Source organism: Malania oleifera, chromosome 2, assembly GCF_029873635.1.
Source record: "Malania oleifera isolate guangnan ecotype guangnan chromosome 2, ASM2987363v1, whole genome shotgun sequence".
Taxonomy (NCBI): Eukaryota; Viridiplantae; Streptophyta; class Magnoliopsida; order Santalales; family Ximeniaceae; genus Malania; species Malania oleifera.
In genome coordinates, this window is record NC_080418.1 from 39,297,479 (window position 1) to 39,316,133 (window position 18,655).

Below are 18,655 nucleotides of genomic sequence, written 5' to 3' on the forward strand. Positions count from 1 at the left end.
TTTAACCAAGGCTAGCATTAACAATATAACGAAGATTTTATAAGAACATTTTTTATGGACTTATTTGGAGTGCTAGTAAAAAATTTTATCAAATTAATATAAACCAATTTAAGGAAGACTAGCATTGACAATATAATTTTATAGGAACATTTTTTAACTATAAGTACATTCATGAGCAAGATAACTTATTGTGTTAATATATTCTTACTCTTCTTCTATTTTTAGGGAAAAAAAAAAATCATTGTTTGCAGAACCTTGCACATATTTTATGACCGTTTTTTATTATCACATTGGTCCAAATTTTGCGGGAAAAAAAAAAAAAATACTAAAGGCATTTTATGTAGTTATTTGAAGGATTGAAGGTAAGAATGAAATTTTTTTCCACAACTAAATGTACTATAATTATCAAAAGGATCAAATTACAACCTCTTGACATCCCCAACCAAATAATATAGCCTATACTGTTATAAGTTCAATTAAAAATAAAGGGTCCATTTCAAAAAATATAAAAATAAAAGAGAAAGTCCATTATTGGTGAATTGTTGAAGCTTGGCTTCTCTTTTCAATAAAATGACCACTTGAATGGTGATCAATTTAACTTAATGATGGCTCAGGCAATTGGATTACTTCCAAGAGGGCAATGGGGGTGGACAGAAAAGGATAAAGAAAGGACAAAATTAGAGACCAAATTCAATAATACATAATCCACTATTTGAAAACGTCTTGAATTTAAATTTTTGCCAGATTAGTATAAAAAATTATTTAAATTTATCAAAATTCAAATTTAAAGTCTGAAACCAATGTTGACAAACATAACATAAGAGCACCTTTCTTAGCTTTGACTTCGAGTTTATAAATGCAGTTTTTCAAGGGTAAAAAACCTAAAAAATGAATGAGATAAGATGAAGATCTTGTTTGATCATAGCAAAAGGGGACGCAATTGATTAAGGGTTGGTTGTTTTTGCGAATAAAGGAAAGGGAAAGAGGATGATGATGATGCTCTTACAGAACACATTCAAATACCAAAACAGAAAGATTTTTCATGCACCGAAGTACTAACAATAATTTGATAGATTTAAACTGATAATATCAGAAACACATTATAATAGCACAACCAAGATTGCAGTAAACAATAGATGCACCACAATCCAACCAACTCTGAATCATTAACCAAAAGTAGTAAAACCAAGTTCATGCCTACTACCATATGCCGCCCTCTTCCCTATGCAAAAACTAACCAAAACGTTAAATCAAACTCAGCTCTCTGAACTCATAGCTCTCTCCGTATAAATTACCACAAAAAATGCCAGGTCAACACAACCGCAGCAACCACAAGCACGTCTGTAATCTATTTGCCACCGTGCTTAGCCTTGGAATGACTCTGCAGAGCTCCCTCTGAGTTGAATGTCCTGCTAACAAATTTGACAATGTCAGTACTGTTAGTTGAAGTACTAAAGTTTAAAAAAAGCTTTTGGCATTATAATCAACAGACTTGCTACAGGATTTGCAGGACACTTGGCCACTGGACTTCGGTGTTTGAGGCTTCGCCTTGTCATTGGTGACAGGAGTCTTTGCAGCTTGCTTTGAAGGATGGGGAGTTACTGTATGAGCACCCTTCTTACCACCTGCACCACACAAATAGCTTGTCAAGCCAAAGGCCAACTAGATAGTCCACTTGGTCCAGGACAACTAGCTTTTCATGCCTAACATAATAAGCAATTTCAAAATTCTCCAATAGTTAAAGAGAGAAACATTGTCAGATGAATAATTAAAAAGTCTGCAAAACTGAAAGCTCATTGCCAAATTAATAAAAAAAAGTCATGAATATGAGACTTAGGCTCTCTACAATTTGACAGGTCAAGACCTGTAATTCCAGAGTTAAAATCATGACAAGTTTGTCCAAAACCTTGTAATTGATGGGTTCCAAATCCTACATGAAGAAACCATCCCTTGTATTTCTCCTCAGGATTCAAATCTAATTTTCTATGCATCACTATACATGATATATGGATTACATACTATATATGTGTATGAGATGAGGGTGTAGCTAATGGCTATATACACTCCAAACAAAATTTTATGTCCTGTAATTGAAAACATCATCTCACATTGAGAATTCCCTAAAATTTCAAACTAATATATTATCTTTTAGTTGTGCTACCCCAAACCATCTTGTGTTCTTCTCTGCACCACGCCCTAAATTATAATGAAGCATATATTGTGAATTTTGTTAACCAGTTTTAAGAACATAAAAACAATTGAGATGATGAAACTTAAATCATTGTGCATTTGTTACAGGCATCAGAAATGCTCAACAAAAACTTAAATCTTAACTTTTATTTGAGATGATGAAGATTTTTCCAAATAAAACAGAAATATTTAAATAAGCATTAATAAAATATATGGTCAAAAGCATGACCTGCAAATATATCAGAAAATATGATACGTGGTGCATCAGGATAATGTTCTAAGCATGCAATGCTATGGGTAAATTGTAATTTTATAATGTTCCTGTATAACTAAGAACATGTCAGAAACTATACAAGTCTGCATTATGCACTAATTGATGATAAAATATCTATTATTAAACGTCAAATGTTTTTTTTAATAAATAAAAATCGAGTGCAATAATATTTAAGCAGTAATAGGTGAAGAATGGATGTGGCAGATAAAGACTTTTTAAAAGATAATTAAATAAATATATTAAGAGATAAAAAGTTGTTACAATTGGGCAGAGAACAGGAAATCCTTGCAAGAAGAAACAAAAAAAAGATAAAAACATCAAAGAAAACCTAAGACCATTAACCCAGAAAATCCCACTTAATTTAATTGAGCATTTAAATTAGTTAACCCTTGCTGACCTTTATTCAACATACTCTTACCGCTGTCCAAACGTACAACTTATCCTGCAGGATAAGACAACCACAATCCCATCTGATACAGCAATTTTTAAGCTTTAATATCCCTCCCATTGATCTTGACCAAATGCAAAATAGCGGGCATATTACTAACCTTGTCAGATCCATATCTAGCTGTTCTTTACCCATAACATCATTTGTAAAAATAGGAATACCATTACGACCTTCAAGAGGCGTTGGTTGCACATGGGAAATATCACCAACTAAATCAGATTTATATGAATAATCCCCATATTGTTCCTGAATTCATCAAATAATAATCTGTGGTCACAAATAAAATCACCATCACCACTACATTTTAGGCTTGTTGCCACCATTTTTTTTATTTTCCTCAAGACAACCTCCCTCACATTCCATATCACCTGATACACCTGATTCAATCTAGAGCCATCCTATCATAAATGAATAGTTTTTCTTAAAAAAAATCAATAATTTCAACACCTACCTGCCCAATCACTCCACAAGAATGACATTTCCCCAATGAAGTACTTTTTAGTGCTCAAATAGAACCCCAATTAATTAAAATACTAAAATGATAATTTTTCTTGTATACTGTTAATTCAAACTGATTAGGGCACACTAATGACTTACCAACCTTCAATTAGTAACCAACTCTAAATTATGGGTATTTTGTTGAAAATTATAAAACAGTTGCTCACATCCGAAACTAAAACCACATGAATCTACTTCTAGTGGTATAATACAAGTATTATGAGGGAAAATTGAGCTGTCAAATGGGTCAAGCTTTAAGAAACAAGATTCATTGAGGCCACAAACAAGACTCAATGTGGCCAAATCATTTCAATAGCAATTCAGCCCAAAAACACCAAATAATATGCCCCTAAACACATTAGCCAAAACATTGATCAAGCATCTTGAACATATGGATGGATTAAGTTTCAACCTTGAGAAGCACTTTTTAATAGGACAAAATTGTGAGGCCCTGGGCCACGGACAATAAGTCACCAAAATTGTGCAGAGACTACCTTGAGAATTCTACCTGCATGGGACCCCAAGAGCCATCCTGTCGGAGTACTCATGAGACTTCAATAATGGAGGTCTCTAATTCTTTGAGAAGGAAGGGAGGTTTGAGATGGGAGATAGTACTTACATTGTGTAGCTCAGGGTCCAGAGGGCCTTCTAATGGACCAAAGAAGAAAACAGATGTGTGTGCGTGAAAGAGAGAGAGAGAGAAGAAAAAGCATAAGATTAATGCTTGAAAGAGGCTCAAGGGAAGTTCATATAGAAGTCCACACAAAGCTGGTTGTTGAAGGGAAGACTTGAATCATCCTTGGAGACATTCAACATAAGTCATGCACATTAGAGAGGTGCACCCAAAATTAGGTATATATCAACTTAGCAAAACCATATGTATCAAATGTACAAAAAAAAAAATCACACATGGGGCAGCAGGAAACATTCCAAGCATGCATGGTATTATTAGAATGTAGTTCCTTGATGGTTCCCTTATAACTAAGAAAATGCCAAAGATTAATTATGGCTTGAATATTGTTAGTAATTGCAAAAATATTGAGGAATGCATGGGGCAATACAGTGTGAAAACCATGGAGTTGCGCATTAATTTCCATCTTAAGTCAATGAAAACGAGGAAAACGTGCAACTAAAAGAAGAGAGGCTGAAAAAAAAAAACTATCAATAGTTTCATTATGAAATATAATTTTTATCTAACCATCAGATAAGAAACTCAAACGAAGGAGTACCAGAGAGAGTGTACTTACACAGTACCCATCTCTACTGGACAGCATCATCACACCAATAAATTCATCATTAACTCAATTATGTGTTGTCCTTTTATACTGAGTGTATCTTTCGTACAAGGCAAGGTATTCATTCCTTATCCCCTCTTTTGTGGGGGCAACAGGGAGTTCCGTGTGCAGTACAAATGCATGTTATAGACTAATGAAGGCTTTCCTACATTTTTTGCAAGTGCTCATCCACCCGAAGAACTGAGAGATACTATAATGCTTTCTAATTGGAGAAATTTTAGTAAACTAGTGACCCCAAAACCAATAAATGGCAAACCCTAGGAGTATAGGAGAATGTTGATATGCCAATGTAAATTTATGTCACGCTGCTAAACATGCATTTGCATTGGGGAGGACAGTTCATACTAGCACAAAGAAAAATTTTGACAATAATCAAGAAAAGGAAGTTTTTTTCATTGGCCAAAAGAACATTTAGAAGGAAAAATTTTGTTTATGGCATTGTTGTGAGAGAGCTTGACACCTTATGGTGGTGGCCCATTGCTGTAAGTATGCACAACTCCGTTTTATGTACACACAGAAACTCTTTTCCAAAGAGCAAGGAATATTCTACTAGAACATACTCGTGACATACAGACTTTAATATGTGGAATGATCATTTGATATTTATGGAATCTTTGTGAGAAAGCTTGTCGCCATATGTTGGCATCCCCTTGCACTGTGTACACATGTGCACACAAAACTGTTCTACATAAGTAAATAGACCTCAGTAATACCGAAGCGAATCTTTAGAAAGAAAAAAGAATATTTTGCTCTTATGTCCACTGTAATCTTAGAAATTATTTAAAACACTCCTGCAGGATGCATGGCTAGTGCTCATAAAGATCAAATATTCTAATATGTACATGGTTATTTGATGTTTAGGGGATTTTTGTGAGAAAGCTTGATGCCATATGGCAGCGTCATATCCCTTTTACTGCATATGTGTGAATGCACACAGCTTTTGTGCATAAGTAGATAGAGCTTAGTAATACCTCAGCAAATCTTTTCAAAGAAAAGAAGGAATATTCTACTCCTGTGTCTGTGCAATCACAGAAATCATTTACAAACACTCCCGTAGGACGTATATATAGTTCTCATAAAGATCAAATATGTATGTCCAAATATGTATAATGACTAAATCGGTGGTTAAAAAAAAAGGAACAAAGAAACAATACATATGGAATAGAGTTGTGCATCTTAAAACAACAATGGTTAATTGACATATCTTAGAACAACAAGATTATTGATTTTCAAGAAAAGGATGCAGGGAATCACCTGTCTTCTGAGGTGAAACCAATTTGGCCTTCTTATCTGGAACAGGTGTTTTTACGGCAGAGTCAGACGACCTCTTCTTGCTTGGTCCAGCCTTAAAAAATTAAACATAACATGAGTTATGCTCAATAGAGTTTACACAACTCAGTAAGCATCACCTCAAACACTTTCCTTGAAAGAACGGAGTGAAAGAAGGTGGAACAATCTGAAAGTTAAATGAACTACTATAGAAACATGAATACCTTCTTCGGCGGCTCTTCATCTTCATCTTCATCCTCATCCTCATCATCATCCTCGTTGTCATCAGAACTATCCTCACCATCAACCATTTCCTACACAACAATCCATCACACAAATAAAACCAAAACATGTAAAAAGATCAATTTGAAAAAAAAAACAAATGAATAATGCAATTAAAAATAAGGTGGCATTTGGTTCTTAGATCAAAATATTCCATGAAATGATATTCTCAAGAATCTTGTTCAAGGAAGACTCCAAAAGAACGACCCCTCCACGTAAGACTTGGAACACACCAATCAGAGTGTCATATTAGAGTTTGGACTCACTAACATGGTGTAGAAACCATAGTTTTAAAAATCAGACAAGACTGGACCGGTTGGTCCAACTGGGTTGGACCAGAACCAGTAAACTCACCAGTCTGAACATAGGGATTAAATCGAATATGGAGTGAATTGGTATCAACCCGATCAAACTCGGGCAACTCAGCTTGACTCGATCAAACCAGGAGAATTGACTAGGTTGACTCAGACTTCAATAAAATGTTAAAATGTGGGAATTTATGAGGCGATTGGGATAGAACCCAAGACAAACTTACCACAGGAGCTAAATTCGTTTCGTGCTTTAGGAGCATACATACATATTTTATATATATGTATGTACATATAAAATTATATGTAAAAAAATAGAGAACTTACAGAAATTTGAAATCATTTACTCCAAAAATTAATTGTTTGAAATTTGAAAATATTAATAAAAGTAACACCAAATATAAAATAATTTAAAATTTTCATACTTGATCATAAAAATTTACAAAAGAAAACAATATGTGAAATAAATCAATTAAACAAAATTTTGATTTTGCACATTATTAACAGTTGTTTTTCTTAATTTTAAATGAATATTTATAAAAATAATACTAATAAAAAAATGTATTTAATAGTTATTTTTTCTTCAAAATAAAGTTCTTAATCCAAAAAAATGATAACAATTATTAAAATCTCTTCGTCACACACACACACACACACACACACACACACACACACACATATATATATATATATATATATTTATCTATAATATTACCATTTCAACCTGCCAGTCCAACCAATTGAACCGATCTGATGGCTTCACCGGGTCAAACACTGGTCTGGTTTTTAAAACCATGGTAGAAACACACATTGCAGCCAACAATTGAGCCTGATTGTCACTTGTGTGGGTCTAAACTCTAACATAACATTTAAAGATTAATATATACTGTAGAAAGGAAATTGGGGAATTTTGTTCTCGTGCTAATGGGTTTCTCTATCTCTCACGAAACAACTCTCTCATCCTCACTTGAAATCGAACATGATCATGCAAATAGCAGATGTCAAAGCTCTCAATGCAGATTGAAGGTGAATCCTTTGATTTGACCTTGGAGAAGGACGGGAGACTCCTTAATTGTGCATGATCAAGAACAAAATCTCTTAAAGTCGATTTCTTAAAGGAGGTAGCTTTTTGGGTTGCCAATGGCTCATATATCTTTAGTCAGAGCGCTCATAAGGGAAGTCATATATGATTGTTGGCGATTAGGTGGACGAGAGTGGGGAAGTTTTTGGAGCTAGGGCAGAGGGAGAAAGAGAAGAATTTTTTGGTTTTTATTTCTAGATGGGAAAAAGGTAATGGATGGCAAATATTTGCAGATGAGTTCAATGAGTTTGTGAAGGAGTTTTGGCTTGTTCAAGAACAAGCTGGCACAGCAAGCTCTTCACATCCCAGGTCATGGGGCAAGGTGGTACCGGAAGGTAAATCATAGAAAGGAGAAGAAGTTTGAAATCAGATCATTTATGTTTTCAGTGTGGGGAAGATAAGTGATTGAAGGATTCAAGAGTGACGGTTCCAGATAATTCTCATCATGCCCGGAAGAGAACATCCAAAATATGAAAATGTATAGGGCTCTGGTGGTCACAGCGAGCATCGCAGAGGCGACTAGGGTTGCTGTCAGGGAAGACTAGGGCATGAAGACTGGGCTGGGTCGGCTGATCCTCATCCTGGACTTGAGCCAAGTATGTGGAAAAGGAAGTTCTTCCTTATTAAAACCAGGTCATCTCATAGGACAGGCCCAAGGTATAAATAATAATTCATTGGGCCTATCTATGAGTCCCTAAGAGGGTCCTTCTCAAGATGGGTTTTCTCAGCTGGGTCTTGCTTCCGAAGAGGCCCATTGTGAGGGTATGGATGACCACGCTCATCTCAGGCCTGATCCCATTAGTGACCATCAGGACCATTCCCCTAGCCAAATTTCACTTAAGTCAGAAAAGGAAGTCAGGAGCAGTCAGATAATTGTCAACAGAGTCAAAGGCCTCACCAATTATACAAGAAAAGTTTAGAGGGAATAAAATTCAGTGTCATCAGGAAGACTTTAGCTTGGTTTCAAATACTGTTCAGCAAGAAAATGGTGATATTTACATAAGTGTCAGATCAGTTGTTGACTTTGGTTTTGCAGGAGGGTTAGAGGCTGGTATATCCAGGAGTACTGGAAAAAGGGAAGCTGGTTTGGGTACAAAATCTGATACTTCAGGTTTTAAATCTGAAAAATTGAAGGATCCAAAAGTGTATGCTCGTTAGAGGCTGCTCTTATGGGTGCAGAAATGAGAAAAGTATACAATGCAAAGAGAAAGTACTTCGGTGAGATAAGGTCAAAGACTTTGAGAAGAGATTCTGCAGGCAATTTGAGTACTGTGGAAGATGCACTTGATAAGATGAGCGATATATAGGAAATAATGGAACTAGCAAAGAAAATGAGGTAAAGAGATTTTTTAGATAATGACACTGATAACATTAGCGAGTTTGAGTGTGATGGGGGGATGAGATTCAAGAACAATATGGTTACGTTTCCGAATCCGGTGATGATCTCGGGGACCTTTCATATCGTAGGAAGGATTGGAGGAGGTTTCTTTTTTTGATAATAAGGGGCTGGAGAACAAAATGCAGCACAATGACGGTGTTCTACCTACACCAAAGAGGTATTGAATAAATTGGATTTGAAAATGAGTGATGCTGGAGAAATGGAAATGCATTTTATTGGGGGTAAATTGAAAGCAAAAAAGGGTCAAAAGAAGTTAGCAAATCTCAAGTGCTGAGTGAAATACAATGGGAAGGGTTTGAAAAGGGGTTTCCTTGGTTAATTGTTCTATTTGATGATTGTCTTTCAGTTTTTTGCTTTATTTTTTATGTTTTTTTTTTCTTTTTTACTTTTTTTTGTTTTATATTTTTTCCAGGTGGACTTCTTACCCCTTCAGTTTGTAACTTCTCTCTCTCTCTCTCTCTCTCTCTCTCTCTCTCTCTCTCTCTAATATACCTTCTTTAATTGTCAAAAAAAAATTATAAATATGTTTCCAATCCTATGGAGGGACTGCTCAATTATCTCTCAACTCATTCATGGGAATTCATTTGCTAGGTTTGTGTAGTAAGATTCCAACAGTGCATAAAGCATGTCTATGTCAGCATTTGGTGCAACACAGGAACACTGGTACACATTTCAAAATGATTACCATTATACAATGGCCTGTATGACAACAATATATGAAGGATAATTATGTTTTTCACACAAAACCAACCTACTAAAAATATGTACCAAATTAAAATCTAAGTCCTAAAAGCTCCAACTATCATAAATAAAAAATTCTACACAATAATCCCATTAACTGAAATAATGGGGGCAACATGGTCTCTGAAATTCCAACAACTGTTATATTATTTTTTTGAACGAAAAAAAAAAAGGTGAGATTTACTAAAGAGAATAGGAAGTAAAAAAGGGGCATAAGAAATCTTCCTTAGAGGATTAAAAAATAAAAAATATCAAGAAGGTGCATCCTGCCAGTAATGCTGTCTGAAGAAGAGACTTCTCTGAAACGATCTGCTTCACAAGTCCACAAAGCCAATTCTAATACTATATCAAAGATGGCAAAGCTATCCTCTTTCCAATGAAATTTCAAGCATTCCACTACAACCAAATCCCCCACCAAACAGCAAAAAGTGTACACCTCCACAATGCCGACACATCTTTACCCTTCCAAAACCTAAAAATAAGATGGCCAAAAATTCTTCACCTACTCAGGACACACACAACACTCTCCAAACAGGCCAAAAATATAATTCCACACCCTCCATAAAGGAGCAAAGGAGGAACAGGATTGATACACATTGTGAACTATCAAAACATACATACATCCAGAGATATAGCTTTAAAACACCTCCTACACTGCAACAGATCGTTAGTGTTAACCCTATTAAGAACAACTAAGAAACAAAAGCGTTAATCTTGGCCTTCCACATAGAACCATAACACAGAAGGATAGATGGGCATGTTTTTATGGGTCAAACGCTAAAAAAATAGCCTTACAATAGCACTCCCCTAAATCAAGAACCCATGAACAACAGTCATAAATAAGACCTTCCTATCATCAAGAGACCTGCAAATATGGAAATACCAAGAGAATTTGCCCTATTTTGAAATATTTCAAAAAAAATAAAAAAAAAATGGATTCATTGTGCAATGATGATAATCTATACATGCAAGGAAAATAAGTCCAGGACAAAAAACCCTTCCCCTCCTCCTGGCCCACAAAAATAAGAGACAATAAATGACATCTTACCAAAACTGAATGGAACACCCAATTATACACAACAAATTTAGTCTACAAAATAAAAAATTAGACATTTTTTAAATAACCTTCCAAGGACTGTCACAACACCTCTACCCCAAATTAGCATCCCACCCAATATCCAGCAAACCAAATTTACTTTAATAACTTTTTGTGCCAAATGGAAGAATCCTCCAAGGGAAAATGACCATTTACCCATTAAAGTGATGTTCATAGACAACAATTCCCCAAGACACAAACCTCGCTCCTTTTATTATCTACAAAGAACGCCCCAACTAGACGGTCCTTTTTCTCCCCCACCCCAAACCACATGGAATTTCTCAGGACTTTCTCAATATTTCTAGCCACACCCCAACTCTAAAAATGGACAAGAAACAGAGAAAATAAAGCACCCTTGCCCTATCCAATCTATTGAACACCTTCTCCACCATGGGATCCTAAAACCCTAAACCAACCTAGTTACCACCTAAAGGCACTCCAAATAAATTAAATGCAAATTAAGAATACCACACTCAATTATTGCAGCAAAGATCTAAATAGACTGACATTAATACAAGATATCCACTCTTACCCAATTTTTCTTTTAAACTGTAGACCCTCTGAAACAATTGCAAAAATAATATGCACATTTAAAAAGATTCCTATGACCCTCTAAGAAAATAGTACCAAATGCAAACTGAAGAAGAGACGACAATACCCCTCACTCCCCCACCCCTATCTCTCTCACAAACCCTCTATCCAAGCCCTATGAACCAATCCACTCAATCAAGACAACTACCATAAGAACAAACAAAAGAGGAGAAAGAAGATCCCCTAGCCTAACTTCTCTTAAAGCCCTAAACCATGTTTTCAAAGTATACTTCAAAAACAACCCATTTTCTCTCCTATAACATCCTCAACAACCTCATTTGCTACTAAAATACAGCATCCACCATCTGCCTATTCCCCACAAAAGTACTTTGAGCCTCTGAAATTGTATGTGCCTAAAAAGAATAAGTTGATTAAAGTTAAAAATTTTAGCTTATTAGTCTAGTGATTGTGTGTAAGATTATTGCGAAGGTTCTATTAAAACAGCATCCACCATCTGCCTATTCCCCACAAAAACACTTTAAGCCTCTGAAATTGAATCTCCCATCGCAGAACTTAGGTTATCAGCTAGAAGCTTTGCAATAATCTTACACACAAGTCACCTCACTAGATTAATAAGCTAAAAATCCGAAACTTTAATAGACTTTATTCACATTAGGCACCAAGGTCACAAAAGATAAAGAGTTAATACTTCTGCCCAAAATCCCATTAAAATAGAAATAATTGAAAATCGTCATTAAATCCCCCTTAACCATATCCCAACATTTTTGAAAGAAAGCTGTGCTAAACTAGTCCCAAAACTGGAATACCCATGGTATGGGGTTCCCACAGAACTTACCAAATCACGTCTGATTCTGGTGCCCATAGAAAAATGTGGAGAAGGAATAGACATCACATTCCCAGCAATATTCTTAGGAGGATTTCTTATGCTCCTTTTTATGTACATTCTTTCTCCTTTAATTCTTCTTTTTCTATCTTTCAACATGCTATGAACAAAATGGCCCCTAAACTATTGTATACATGCTGCACCATTATAGTAATCAAGAGAATGCTGAGGGATTCATGACACTTCTGTTTCTTTACACCTTAGATATGATGGATTCATTTGATTAGCAGAGTTATAAGATAGAGTGGGAGAACCAAGGTTTCAACATAAAACCTAAAAGTTTCTAGGCATAGATGCAAGAGATTTTAATCAAGAACAAGAAATATAAAAATAATCCTACAGGTACAACTTCACTTTATTCAAAGCAATAGCAATGGGTGTCTGAGTTCTTTGTGCTTCTCCACATTTAACAGTAGCGAAAAGCTGAGTGCAGGCTAAATTCAAAGCAATAGCAGTGAGTGTCTCGGAAGTGAAGGAATTCTTTGAGATTTTTAATCCATTAGGAGTTTGTATACCTTATTTGCATATGGATACATAACAAAAAAGTGTGTGTGTGTGTGTGTGTCATTATATTATGTTAAGCATTGGGTTATAGATAAGATAATTAATGTCATTTTTTATAACAAATCTTCTCGCAATGAGATCTAAATGATTTTCATCCCTCCCCCCCCCCCTCCCTTTTCACCTTGGCCATATTATCCTAGCTTCACCCACTCCCTTGAAACCATTTACCAACATCACTCTAACAACGATTTCAAAATTATTTTACGTCAATCATTGGCTGCAGGATGTATGACAGTTTGACATAGAACATTGCATCTCTCCAAACCCACCCCGGTATTATTAAAAGATACAGAACATTCAATTTAAGAGAGTTAAATTCACTAAATAAGAAAAGCATTCAAGAGTGATACCTCATCATCAGATTCATCAGACTCAGAGTCCTCATCTAAATCATCACTCGTGTCGTCCTCGTCACTTTCATCTTTTTTGGACTTTCTTTCTTTAGGGTCTACAATTTTCACCTTTGGCTTTTCAGAAGATTCGGGTTTAGCTGCATTAGCCTTAGTCATATCAGCCTTTGTAGCCTCAACTTTTAGCTCTAAATTTCCTGAAACATTTAACAGAAAAAGACCAGAAAAACAGACTCAGCTAGTATCAATGATGAGTAGTATATACTTAAGACCAAGTAAAATAAGTATTACGTACCATTCTCAGACAGCAATGGAACTTCCTCTTCAGGATCAGACTCGGAGTCTGAAAAATGAAAATAGAAGCAAAACTGAGTAATCAAATCTAGGGTTACAACTGCATGAGAACTTTTACACAATTTATTTTATGACTCACCAGAATAGTCGCTCGTGGCAATCCAAAGATTAAAGAGTCAAGGAAATAAAAGTTAGGACACGTAATATTTTTATATATTAGCAGTAATTTTTCAATTTAACTAATATATTTACAAGGATATTTTAGGAAAACAAAATGTAGAAACTAAAGCAGAAGATTCCCTTTGATATACGTACACATATATGAAATGCCCCATATATTGAATGGGGCATCAAACTTTTATCTCAATTAAAAGTCGCGCCAATGACATGAATAAATTAAACTCAAAACACAGAACTACATTTGTCAGGGTGGCAACATTTTAAAAACAGGTTGAAGATATTCACAACAGCTTCACAGGTTAAAAAAAAAAAGATAAATTATATAACATCAACTGAACAAAAAATTGGAACATTGTTAAGGATATCCAGCCGGAACATCAGCTTCATAACCTAAAAAGTAAACACTCCCTTTTTTCCAGTTATGAGAGAGTTCAAACTTTTGCTCAAACACGATATCAAAAGCTAGCTGAGGGCAAACTTCAGGGGATAGTGTTCCCAAAACAAGCTTCTTATCACCAATCTTTACAAAAAGGGGGATAGATTCCTTCCCTTTGTCCTTAGATTCACCCAATGCAGCCTTGAAAAGAAAACCCCCACACTACATATTAGGAACATATCAAATAAAATAAGTGAAACACAAGTGATAGACAAACAAGTCCATTTATCATAAACCTGAGAAAGATGTATGATCTTGGTAAAATCAGGATTCACTTCAAGGGGCTGACCAGGTTTGACTTCAACACCTGGAGGCAATGTATAGAAAAATACACACAAGATCAGTATATCAAAGCATCATGACAAAAAGGATGCATCATATTGAGAGTAATATGAACTTCATAAAGAAAAAGGGGGGATTATTGACAGATATAGGCAAGTTCAGCGCCTGTTCATAAGGTCATCAAATTAAAATCATATAATTGCAACCACAACTGTTACTTCCAAATAAAATATTCTATTTTCAGGGAAAGGTGTGATGCCTGGACCTGTGCACGTTTATATGCAGTTCTTTTCTGTTAGGATTGGGGTGATAAAATGCATGGATTGTTGGGCAGATTGAAGAATAGAAAGAGAGAGCACAAACAAAAATCAAACTCTTAAGGATAAAAAAATTTCAAATTATTGTTTAATTTTCCGCCAAAGAAATATTATTCAAGTACAATGAAATCTAAAATTGTCTCCCAGCCCCCTGGAATTTCCAGAACTTGAAATTGAGGGTACAAAAATAGTGACCAAACAGCATCAAGGACATAAATAACACCGAAAAGCATAAACTCTGCATCACATGTCATGACAATATTGGATGATAAAGCAGCTGAGGCAATTAAAAGATAATTTACATGACCTGTAAAAGAATTTTAAAATCCACAAAAAAAAAATGCAATTAGACATACAAATTATGCTATTTAATGTGCTAAAAACAACAATATCAATTATCCATGCCATATATAAAAGTAAGAATAGTGTATATCATTTTATGAACAAAAATATCCTCATCTTTTAAAAGTAAAGACAAAAATTTCTATCTAAAATAAATACATTCCAATACTATATATATATGAGTATGAATATTGTCAACCATTCTATCCACAAAAAAAAGTCTTCATCTTTTGAAAATCAAATATTCCTAGAAGGCGTAGACTCCTACACTATATATAGAAAGTGAACTGAACCAAAACTAGATTAAAAATTACAGTTAGAATGTCTAGAAGATATTGTTCGAACACAAAAGAAAAAACATTAATTTGGTTAAAATAAATAAATAAACTAAAACATATACATATCTATATCTACATCTTTACATTCCTAAAGAAAGTAAATCAAACCAAAATAGATAAAATTATCTTTATAAAATCTATATTTGATAAGTCGAGTTTTGAAACCTTAAAAAAAACATCATTTACCTAAAGAAACAAACTAAGCTAAAAGTGTATATGTTACATATAAAAGTTTGAATTGTGTAAATCATTTTGTAGACAAAAAAAAATTATCATCTTCTAAAGTAAGACAGCATTTAAAAAATAACAAAATTCAAGAAAAATTAAAAAAATATTCATGTAAACTTTTTATTTTAAATAGGTTATGATTTGAACATTTAAAATCCTTTAACTAAAAATTTAAACTTTATTAAGAATGATAAAAATATTTTACAACATATTATTTACACGTAATCATGTGTCACGCATGTCGCATATATAGTACTTGTAAAAATACAGCGCTGTAACACTGGTTATTAATCCCTTAATCATAAGCAATAAAATGTGAAAAGAACATTTACATCTTGTAGCAATCTAAATGCTTGCAGTCACAGATATGAAAATATAAACGAGGCAAACCAGCAAAGTAACAAAAGACTACATTGATTAAAGGTAAATTCACAAGCCCTCGCATGCAAATAGTGAAAAAAACAAAAACAGCCTCTCTGAGTAAAGGCAGAGGTAACATACACTGCGACGACCCTCCCCCTTTACCAGAGAGCTTGTGGCCTAGGGACAACCTTTTTATGGAAACATACAGTATAGAAGGTTATCTCCATTGGGCATGATTGGCTGCTTGTACTTTAAAACTTTCAAGTTAAATTTGAAAAAATGATGCATGACAAGTGCAGAAATTCTAAAAAGCCAAATCAAAGAAAACTAAGGGTCTGTTGGCACTGTTCAGTAATGTTTTTATTTCATTTTGTTTTGTTTTAAAAATATTGAAATTGACAACAGAAAATGAATTCAGTAATCCATTTTCACTAAAAAACAACAGGAATCAAAATGGAAACAATTATAAAATTTAAGCAAAAAAGCTGGAGATGTGTAAAGTATATTTCTGCTTGTTCTCAAAACAACTGGAAACGCTTTAAGTGCTGAAAGCACTGAACTAAGCCTCGTCTTTCGTAACATGCAGGTTCAAAACCTTTTCTCTGGCAAAACCAGCCTTCACCTACTCTCTCACACATGTGTTGAATCTCCTCCTCCTCCTCCTTCAGATATCCATCTCTCACAATGTCACCTCCTCCTCTATCATCATCATCATCACCGTGTTCTCTTCTTATTTTAATGTCTCTCTCTATTGTCCACCCCCCCAAAAAAAAAAAAAACCCAGACATCTTTGCAACAGCACTTTTCTTCTTTTTATTCTTTGGTTGCTGTACAGACATATTTTACTTAAAGGTTGCTTGTTTTTTTATTCTTCCTCATTCTCATTCACACCCCTCTCCCTAACCCGTCTCCTTTACTCATAGGGTAAGCTTCCACCATCTGTAGTGTAGTCTGGCATATAATTTCATCTTGTTTATTTTTCTGGTAGACATTTGATAATTCAATCATCAATAAACACACATGTTTGATTTAATGCTTTGAAATGCTTTTGGGGGTTGTATCCAGTATTTTTATCAGCTTAAGTGTTTGATAATCTCTAATGCATTTCCTACATGCTTGCTAAGGGTCTAACTGTTGAGTTAGCAGTTGCAAAATGTTAATAATATTTCAAAAACATGATGTTAACAAAGTTCTCAACAACATCCAACCACAACAGTAACAACAGTCTCTAGCTGCAACAGCAACATTAACTGTGAACTGCGACAATTGCCACCCACAACCACAATACCAAACATGCCCTACATGCAATTTTGGCGATTAAAACCTAATGAAATCCCTACTGTATATGTTAAAAAATATATATGATTGCATATGAGTTAATTTGAGGGAAAAAAAAGTTTGATATCACCTAAACAAAAAACATCTATATGATCTAGCACGCCTGTAATATGGGATATCAGGATTTACAGTATAGGAAAAGACTAATGATGGGACATTAAAAAACATCATCACAATTCATGTGCAAAGAAAATGTATTTTTTTTATTTCCAAAAAGAAATCAAAACAGTTGGCGTTGCCAAAAAAATTCCATTTTCAAAAAAAAAATACTCAGAATAATAATAAACAATCAAATAAATTTCAAACACAAGGGAAACGATGTGTAATGCACTAGCAAACGGCAGTTGGTTATTTCACGAACATCAACAGTAAGCAGCTTCAAACACCGAGTAACACACAAAATCAAAACAGTATGAATTCCATATCACATAAAAAGAAGAATGTTAGAAACTCAACAAGCAGAAACGCTATTTAAAATAGGTGAACAGGGCAACCAAACAAACAAACAAACAAACAAAATCACATAGAACATTAAAACGACTACGAAAGGCTGCATTAAACATTAGAAGGAAAGCAAACAAAAGCTCACAAAGCATCAAACAGGAAGCATCGAAAGCGCTTTGCGCTTAAAGCAGGCAGAAAGGAGAGGAAAGTGAAAAGGAAACAGATAAGTGCAAACCCTAGGCCACTGGAGAGATGATAAATGCAGAAAGCTTACCCCAGAACTCCATGGATAATGAGACGAAGAGCTAGGGCTCAGAGAGAGAGAGCTAGGCAGAGAGAAAGAGAGACTGAGGAACTGTGGGGGCGCTAGGGCTCAGAGAGAGAGAGACTGAGGAAGTGTGGGAGGCGCTAGGGCTGAGAGAATTCGAATAAAAAGGGAGGGACTATTTATAAATTAGTTGAAGTAGGTTAAACTCTAAGACCTCCCCCGCCGCCCGTCACTCTTTTAACAATTACGCTCTATTCCTTAAAAAAAATATTAAATACCCTAAATTTTAATTTTATTAACAAAATAAATCTTTCATTTATTTGAAAAAATAATTTTAATTTTATTAAAAAAATAGACTTTTCGAAAAAAACTATTCTTATTTCAATTATTTGAAACAAACATAAGAAAAATAAAATTTACTCATAAATCATAAAAAATATACCTAATAATTATAATTTTATAAAATGTTTGTTAGATGCAATTTTCATAAAAATTTAATAATTGAACACAATATATTTAACCTATTAAATATGGTGTTAAGAAAAATCTAAACTAAAATTTAATACTCATGTATAAATTAAAATTGCATAATTGA

At 34.4% G+C, this 18,655-nt stretch overlaps 1 protein-coding gene across 2 annotated transcripts; it reads right to left on the reverse strand.

The window, feature by feature from the left end:
* Positions 1–1,053: 1,053 nt before the first annotated feature.
* LOC131149201 (histone deacetylase HDT1-like) lies at positions 1,054–18,266 on the reverse strand. 2 transcript variants are annotated; one of them, XM_058099439.1, is made up of 10 exons: positions 18,067–18,266; positions 14,377–14,447; positions 14,070–14,281; positions 13,664–13,677; positions 13,526–13,573; positions 13,231–13,427; positions 6,199–6,288; positions 5,960–6,050; positions 1,493–1,625; positions 1,054–1,412 (listed from the first exon to the last, which is right to left on the reverse strand). In XM_058099439.1, exons 1-10 carry the CDS (start codon positions 18,077–18,079, stop codon positions 1,349–1,351), a joined length of 933 nt encoding a protein of 310 aa, XP_057955422.1. In that variant the 5' UTR covers positions 18,080–18,266; the 3' UTR covers positions 1,054–1,348. The 2 variants fall into 2 exon arrangements, with proteins under 2 accessions (XP_057955422.1, XP_057955423.1); XM_058099440.1 differs by having other exon boundaries at positions 1,054–1,409; positions 18,067–18,223.
* Positions 18,267–18,655: the final 389 nt, after the last annotated feature.

Bases quoted from the DNA above. Each gene is read 5' to 3' on its own strand.
- LOC131149201 (XM_058099439.1), bottom strand. The intron at 14,282-14,376 runs GTTTATGATAAA...TTTCTTTTCAAG, and splicing joins AGATCATACATCTTTCTCAG to GCTGCATTGGGTGAATCTAA. The intron at 1,413-1,492 runs GTCTGTTGATTA...CAAATTTGTTAG, and splicing joins TCCTGCAAATCCTGTAGCAA to CAGGACATTCAACTCAGAGG.